The sequence below is a fragment of the Drosophila grimshawi genome, unplaced genomic scaffold (genome assembly GCF_018153295.1).
Source record: "Drosophila grimshawi isolate 15287-2541.00 unplaced genomic scaffold, ASM1815329v1 contig_1367, whole genome shotgun sequence".
NCBI lineage: Eukaryota > Metazoa > Arthropoda > Insecta > Diptera > Drosophilidae > Drosophila > Drosophila grimshawi.
The window spans coordinates 12,318,091-12,326,095 of NW_025062889.1; the positions used below are offsets into that span (position 1 = coordinate 12,318,091).

Here is an 8,005-nt window from a genome sequence, read left to right on the forward strand (position 1 = left end):
ATTAATAACTTAGTTATTATTTTATATACCATTTCGACTTTAAAAAGTACAGTAGCAGTAGTTGCAATTTTATAATACTTTATAATGGGAATATTATGCTGGATTCAATTTATTATGAATTAATAAACTATATAAATATTATTATCATAATTATTTACCGAAGCCCTATGTTCATCGCTGGTAAAGATGATCGGACTAAATTAAACACAATGAAAGTAAACACCTAAGTGTATTTTACTATACATTTTTTTATTATTATTATTATCTCGATCATAATTAATTCTTTTTTATCTCGCTGGGCTTTTCGCTTAAATCAAATTGCTCTTGTTCTTTTACAGTTATCTCTGCCCCCTCGCTTTCAAATATCTCCAAATCTTTGGCATGATGCCAAACACCAATGTTCCAAAAGCTGCCAACAAAAATACACGCAGCTGACAAGAGATTCATAGTATAACTGAAATGTTTGTTTATGATAAGCTTATTAGGATAGAGACTTTAAAGATCTGATTACCTACCGCAATGACTTGGTGTCGTATAGCCAGCAATTACCTTTAGTGCCACACGTTTTGCCCCACACAATACAGTTGTTATCCAGTATCCAGCCAAATAAAATGGGGCTAGGTATGAAGCTGACCAGGCAAACTACCACATTACCAAGGCCCAGAGCGAAACTCTTATCCTCAAATGACACACAGCGCAAAGCCAGTAAAAGATTGGCAGTTCTGCCCGAAGCGCCAATAAATTTCAGAAAACACATGACGCCCAGGAAGATAAGGAACTGATTGTAGCAGTCAACCGGACAAGAGCCCTGACGGGCATATTGGCTCTGAAATTAAATTATATATTTACATATATAAATTATTTTAAAAAGAGTTTGTTTCTTGCAAGGGCATTTCTAGGAACTCTAGGGAAATTTTACTTATAACACTTTTAATTCTAACAAATGGCAAGAAGCCATTTTCTATGGATTCTGGGCATATAAATCAATTTTTCAGTAGTTTAGAAAGTAAATCTGATATCTAGTAGAATATAAGACTTGACAATATCTGTAATATTTACCTCGGTAGCATTTGCAAAATCCAAGGCACCAATGCACTTACAATCAGTGTAGATGAGATGACCGAGTTGATCCTTGCTCTTGCCGGTGCAGCCGGCGTGACAGGCTGATATGTATGTGATATTGTTTGGACTGCAGATGGGGGCATAGTGTACATATTCGCAGTGGCACGAGGCACTGCAGCTGTCAATGGTTGGCGACAAAGACGTCGCCTTATCGCTATCATCACAGCCAATGAACACATAGCACAGAATGCCAGCCACCGTAAATATATCAACGATGCCATTCCATGCGGCCATTGACCGAGCACTGGGCTTGTATTTGGAGATTACGTAGCCGGAGAGTAGCACTCCCGCTGCGGAGAAGCCCAGCGCGACAGTTCCTGTGGCCATGGTCGCCGTACTGGCGGATTGTTGATATTGGGTCTCAATGTATTTGGGCGTGAATGTCCAGTAGGGTACGTAGCCGAAAAAGTAGAGCATTGAGGCGATTGTATTGTAGACATAGATTTTGTTTTTGGCCAAACGTTTGACGGCCAGCATCATGTCTTGCAAGGAAAGTTCCGTCAGTGAATTTTGGCCAGCTCCATCTGAAGACTTTAATCTTCTTGCTCTTGCGCTGGGTAACTCCTTGGGGAACATGTAGATAAATACGGCAGAGACAAGCATTATGACAGTCAAAATGATCCAGCCAAGCCACCAGGCGCCCAACCAACGTGTATCATTATTGCCTATCAGCGGTTCCAACTGCGGATCAATATACAGGCGCAGGCAAACGGAAGCCAAGGAGTAACCAAAAGCCGGACCCAGCATGCGCAGAAAAGCGGACCAACCTTTCAGTGAATGGAAACGCAATAAGCAAACAGGTAATGAAGTGTGTTCCGGACCTACTGAGCATAGCTGGTGTCCTGGATTTGCTTGAGTTATCATCCATGTAGGAGAGGCCCAGAGTGTAGAACAGAGAGCATCCAATGCCAGAGATAAACTGCGCAAAGAATAGTAAAAAGATGGGTGTCCAGTGACTGACATCCTGCACACAGCTGGGATGAGCATTTTGGCAGAGTGTGCGATCCTCCTGCGTGGCATTCAAGTATCCTGTACTCATGTATTCCCGTGTCAACTTTAACGCATCCTCGCCAGAGCCATATATGAAATGTGGAGTGGCCATCAGCAGACAAAAGACTGCCAGTATGACTAGTCCTGCGGGGAACTAATGTAACTCTAGAGGCTATTTACTGTTTGGTTGATATTACCTAAGGCTATATAGCGTGGACGATGTTTTCGTCCCGTATAGTAGCCTAAAAAGCCGGAAGTTAAAGTAGTGCTTATGTCACTGCCAACCGATATCAATCCAGACGTTCTTGTGGGTATCCCATATCGCTTCTCCAGCGTCGTTATCGTTCCATTAAAATATGAAAATGCCATGGCTATGAAACAGCCAGCGATGCCATATACCACAACGTATACATTTTCTGTAGCCCAACTGGAATATGAATTATACTGTCTTTATTCTTTATTCAACAACCGAAGTTTTCTGATGCATTTGATTCCCCAAATTTATAAAAATAATCTCCTTTTGTGACAAATTGAATTACGCACGAACTATTTATTTATAATTATATACTTTGAATATATTAGATTTTTTTACTCTGTACAGGTTTTTGAAATTGGCTATGGAAGTTATGTCGACATTTGTGAACTTCTTGAAACCCCACACAAATTTTAAAGAATTTATTCTGGTCATTTATTTTGCTTCAGAAATATTTGAGTTATCAGGCTAAGTCTTCCAGTTAAACTAATTGATTTAAATAATTAATACCTTTGCAGTCGTGGACCCTTGAAAATGCCAAAGCCGCAGAGAGTATCAGAATTTTCAAGCCGTTCCTTGGCTTTATTTTGCTTGTTGGTATTGGGAATCTTTAGGAATTGAGTAACTTCACTCTCGTCATCTGCCATTGCTGGGTCACTTAGTAAAACTAAACGATTGCTATTTGTTAAATGCATGTCTGTCTGTGATCTAAATAATTATACGAGCTTACAGCTTAGAAGCAAATCCCATGAGTTACAGATAAGCTAGTTAAGATTAGGTCCTATGTACTTTATTTTAGATTGTTCAAATACAGACATACTTTTGATACTTTACATACCTAGGGATGCATTTACATATGTTGATTGTTGTTGTTGGTTTTGTTGTTTTGCTGATGTTGCATTACGTTGAATAACAATGAAGTGAGAGCCTTGACGGTTGGATTTATCACACGATCTTTGCTGCCATCTTACAGTTTATTGTACCGACAGACTCGTATCATTAAAATCACACTTACAATCTTGCACATACGCAGACAGAAATAGACTACAAAATACGATATAAGCGATGGGCACCAAAATCACTCACAATCTTAACTAAGCTTAGCTTATGGATATTATTTGTATTTTTTGTTTAATATTATCATAATAATTATAGTAACTTATATTTCGGTATTCTTTTCAGCATTCTGTTCCTCCTCGTGCTGCACGATTTGCATTTCGACTTCCTTGACTTCCTCATCGAATATCTTTAGGTCTTTCACATAATACCACACACCAAAATCGAATACAGCGCCCAGGAATATAAAAATAGCAGCCGTAAAATTGAGTGTATACCTAAAGGAAAGCAAAATGAATAACCGTTTTGCATAAATCTATAACTTATAGAATTTAAATACGCTTACCTCATGGATTCCGGATCGTAGAGCCAACAGTTGCCCTTGTTGGTGCACGTCTTGCCCCACACCAAGCACATGCGATCGAAGATCCAGCCAAAGAATATGGGACCGGGTATAAAGGCAAACATCGAGCACAACATCATGCCAAATCCCATGGCTGCGGTCTTATCCTTCTCCGGAACACAGCGCACAGAAACCAGAAAATTGGATGCTCTACCAGCGGCGCCAATGAATTTCAGGAAGCACATTACCGACAAAAAGGCAACAAACTGCGTCCAGCAGTTGACAGGACATGCACCCGGCGTAGCCTGACCAGCTGCCAGTAACTTATGGTTCGAAATGGGAGATTCGTATTTGAAAAAGATTGAGCACATTATATGTGAAAGTTACCTCCAAATATGCTGTAGAAGAAGCTGTGCCTCCAAGCGCTTTGCCACCAAGATCCCAGGTGCTGTTCTCGTTGGTCAAATCAAATGCGGTGAGACGTCTAAAGGAGCTGTTGTCGGCTACTGTTGGTCCTGGTATACAGGAGCAGTCGTAGAAGATCTGACAAAAAACAAACCCAATCAATTTATAGTTTCAGCTATACTTGTCTCGAACTGCTTGCCTTTTTGCCATCGGAGAGAACGTGCTCCATCTTGCAACCCGCATGGCAGGCGGATATGTATGTCATGCTGTTCTCGCCGCAAACGGGTGAATATCGCACGTAGTCGCAGGTGCAGGCAGAATTACAGGTTGCAGTATCATTGAGATCGCTGTTGTGAATGTTCACAATGACCGAACGCTCGTTGTCCGGACAACCAATGAAGGCATAAGTGACAACACCGGCCACCACCATAACGGCACAAATCACATTCCAGGCGGCCATATAGCGTGCACGTGGTTTATACCGTGAGATAATAAAGCCGGAGAGCAGCACTCCAATGGCGGAGAAAGCCAGTGCCACTGTGCCCGTAACCATGCTGGAGGTGGCTGCCGACTGCTTGTACTGTACCTCAATGTACTTGGGTGTGAATATCCAGAAGGGCGTGTAGCCAATCAGATAGAAGATGTTCGACAGCGTGTTGCACATGTATGTCCGGTTTGTGCTCAGCCGCTTGAATGTGAATAGCATATCCTTGAACGAGGCCTTCGGCTCGGCGGTGGGCTGTGGTTCCAGTTCGGCGGTCAGTTTTTCCTTATCTGTCCTCTGCTTGTGCTTCAGCGAGAGTTGTTCCCGACGCCGTTTTTCCTCCACCATGCGTCTGGCAGCGGCGCGGGGCAACTCTTTGGGAAACATAGATAGAAAGATACCCGAGCAGGTTAGCAAGCCGCCCATGACTAACCAGCCCAGCCACCAGGCGCCCAGCCAGCGTGGATCCTTGTTATTGATAACCGGATGCAGCTGCGGTGCAATATACAAACGCAGACAGAACGAAGCCAGGGCATAGCCAATAGCCGGTCCCAGCATTCGCAAAAAGTACGAGAGACCTGAATGCCAAAATTGATTAAGTATTAACAAATACCTTTTTTATTTATTGATGAAGATGAAGAGACTGATTCCAACTGATTGACCACTAAATAAAACCTAAGATGAAACCTGCTCTTTACTTTTTAAACATAGTTTATTATAAATGAATATTGTTTTATTATGTTCTGAAAATTATTCTTCAAACCCAGACTTATAATCTCCATTCACTCTAAGTTTTTATCAGAACGAGATTGTTTCCATAGCTTTTTGAAGATTATAAACTTGCTAAATCATCCGCTAATAAACGGAAGCGATAGTCGGTTCTTGGGAGGAGTAAGCGTTTTCAGCTTATCGCGGCGCTTCGTTCCTTTATTAGAGTTATAAAGCAATAAGCTAACTTTGTCTTTACCACACTTTCTCTTTTTAGAAACTGGTGTTATTCAGTTATATGGGAGCCATTGTCGTTGCGGGTTTATGAAGATTTAAAAGGGTTATTTGTTCTAGAAACTTACTCAGAAGGGCTGGTGTCTTGGATTTTTTTGTATTGTCATCCATATACGAGACGCCGAGTGTGTAATAAAGTGAGCCACCGATGCCAGAGATAAACTGGGCCACAAAAAGCAGCACCTGGGGTGCAAAGTTACCCTCACCCATTTCGCACTCGGCCCCGCCACCGGTTAAACGGCACAGAGTCTTCGAGCGCTGCTCCTCAATGGCCTCCAGTGTGGCATTCTCATCGGGTATGGCGCCAAACTCCTTGGTCAACGCCAAAGCATCATCGCCGGGTCCATATAGAAAATGCGGCGAAGTTGTCATCAAACAGAAGACGACAATGGTTAATAAACCTGTAAATCGTTATTTGAACCCTTAGTTATCAAATTAAAGAGTTTATTTCACAGCTTACCAAAGCCAATCCACCGTGGTCGATGACCCTTGCCAGCATAATAGGCCAAAACGGCAGAGACCAGAGTTTGGCTAATATCATTGCCTACCGAAATGATGCCCGTATTCTTCGAGGGAATCTTAAATCGTTTCTCGATGGTGGTTATGGTGCCATTAAAATACGCATACGTCATGGAAAAAATGCAGCCCACAATGCCATAAAGTATCACATAAGCAGTTTGATTGGCAAAGCTGGGAGGGGGGGTTGGGTAAATTATAAAAATGATAGACAGGAAAATGTACATAAGATTACAATCACCTTGATGGCCAGCACCAAATAGTTATTATGTTGCTTTAAAAATAATATTTTGTAATATTTTGTAAAATCACGAAATAAATTTCTGAAGAAGCGAAACGCTTTCTCGCAATTTTCAAAATGATATCTTATCTTTAAATTACTTTTTATCTTAATTTGGCATTTACTCGCCATTTAAAATGGTTTGAAACATTAAATTACTTTAAAGTAATATTTACGTTCTAATAAATGATGCAAGCTGCCTTTGGCAATATGGATGGACGATTTAAAAAATTCCGAGTACACTTATTTTTCTGAGGGTTTGCTCCTTCGACTTACCGCTGAAAGAAAGCGCCCCTGAATAGCCAAAAACCGCAGGTTACATTCTGCTCCAGTGGCATATCGTTCAGCAGCTTGTTGATTTCCTCGGTCGTTTGACGATCCTGTTCAGATTTCTGCTTCTTTAACTTGGCCTTGATGCGGGCCTGTGCACTTCTATCGCCTGCTTCGCTGCTATGTGCGTTGCCATTGTCCAGCAATTTGGCATCGGCTGCCACGTGGCGTTCCTCCTCTTCCTCATCCAGCTGGTCCACCGTGGACACTCTGTGCGTGGCCGTCTCGACGTCCTGCGCCGATTGCGCCTCCAAATCCGCATTTCGCGCATTTGCATGCTCCTCGCTCTGCACCATTTTTCAATGATGTTGCTTGTTGTGTCTGTGTGTGTGTATGTGTTTTTTTTTTGTGTGTGTTTTTTGCGGGATTGGGGCAGTAAATTTTTTACGGGCTGCACATTGGATTCTTCCGGCTGGGAACGGACAGACAAGAACACAAGACACACTGGAACGTGCACAGTAATTATTTTAATTTTCACGATTTTTCACGAACAATTAGCTGGCTTGCTTGTGTGTTTTGTGTGGATTGAAGAAGTGTTGTAGCCACTTAGTGGCTGCGATCGAAATGCTGTTGTAGATGCTTCTGATATTGTAGAGCAACCGCACGCGTCACCATTTGCGGATCGAGTGGCATGTTGTGCCCAAATTACTTGCGATCTTAACTGTATAGAAATCTCAACTTGCAGTATCTTCCTGTACCGTTCGCGCCTTTGTTTATCCAGAGATGAACACTCTTGTCTGGCTTGTTGTTTTTGTTGTCACGATTGTCGACAGTGTCTATCAAGATCAGAGGCGAGGTTGTCCCAACTCGTTGCGTTAAGATTATCTTCTCGTATGGGTTATCACATGTTTTAATCTTGAATATATGAGACACAAGCCGCCCCCTGTCTATATTTTCCACGACAACAAATGGAATCTTTATCACACATTGCTTCTGTTAATAATGGCACAATTTCTAGATTTCTGTCTTTTTCTTTTGGATTTTCATATTTTCAAACAATCAAATTATAAGACACTAAAATAGCAAAAGTGTGCTATAAGGGCACAAATATTTATACACATATTTACATATTTGTATATTTAAATATGTACATATGTGTATATGTCTGTGTATATATGTCTCTGCTTAGCTCTTGTACACCCACACAGATGCAACTGTTCAACTGAGGCAAATTTGATGATAAGTTATTAATGCCCAATCATTGTTAGGTTTTAATTTTAGCTT

At 41.5% G+C, this 8,005-nt stretch overlaps 2 protein-coding genes across 2 annotated transcripts; both read right to left on the bottom strand.

The window, feature by feature from the left end:
* Positions 1-251: 251 nt before the first annotated feature.
* On the bottom strand, positions 252-3,060 carry LOC6559174 (solute carrier organic anion transporter family member 74D). Its single transcript, XM_032734593.2, has 6 exons — positions 2,876-3,060; positions 2,310-2,539; positions 1,948-2,256; positions 1,060-1,889; positions 516-826; positions 252-454 (listed from the first exon to the last, which is right to left on the bottom strand). Exons 1-6 carry the CDS (start codon positions 3,058-3,060, stop codon positions 277-279), a joined length of 2,043 nt encoding a protein of 680 aa, XP_032590484.1. The 3' UTR covers positions 252-276.
* Positions 3,061-3,133: 73 nt separating this feature from the next.
* LOC6560124 (solute carrier organic anion transporter family member 74D) lies at positions 3,134-7,759 on the bottom strand. The gene is made up of 7 exons (XM_032734592.2): positions 6,728-7,759; positions 6,116-6,345; positions 5,724-6,056; positions 4,369-5,231; positions 4,152-4,307; positions 3,768-4,087; positions 3,134-3,699 (listed from the first exon to the last, which is right to left on the bottom strand). Exons 1-7 carry the CDS (start codon positions 7,075-7,077, stop codon positions 3,525-3,527), a joined length of 2,427 nt encoding a protein of 808 aa, XP_032590483.1. The 5' UTR covers positions 7,078-7,759; the 3' UTR covers positions 3,134-3,524.
* Positions 7,760-8,005: the final 246 nt, after the last annotated feature.

Excerpts from the sequence above, each read along its gene's own strand:
- LOC6560124 (XM_032734592.2), bottom strand. The coding sequence starts at position 7,077 with ATGGTGCAGAGCGAGGAGCATGCAAATGCGCGAAATGCGGATTTGGAG. Across the intron at positions 6,346-6,727 it reads AGGGGCGCTTTCTTTCAGCG|CTTTGCCAATCAAACTGCTT; the intron begins GTAAGTCGAAGG and ends CCCCCCTCCCAG. Across the intron at positions 5,232-5,723 it reads CAAGACACCAGCCCTTCTGA|GTCTCTCGTACTTTTTGCGA; the intron begins GTAAGTTTCTAG and ends TTTGGCATTCAG.
- LOC6559174 (XM_032734593.2), bottom strand. The coding sequence starts at position 3,060 with ATGCATTTAACAAATAGCAATCGTTTAGTTTTACTAAGTGACCCAGCA. Across the intron at positions 827-1,059 it reads ATTTTGCAAATGCTACCGAG|AGCCAATATGCCCGTCAGGG; the intron begins GTAAATATTACA and ends ATTTAATTTCAG. Across the intron at positions 455-515 it reads TACGACACCAAGTCATTGCG|TTATACTATGAATCTCTTGT; the intron begins GTAGGTAATCAG and ends CAAACATTTCAG.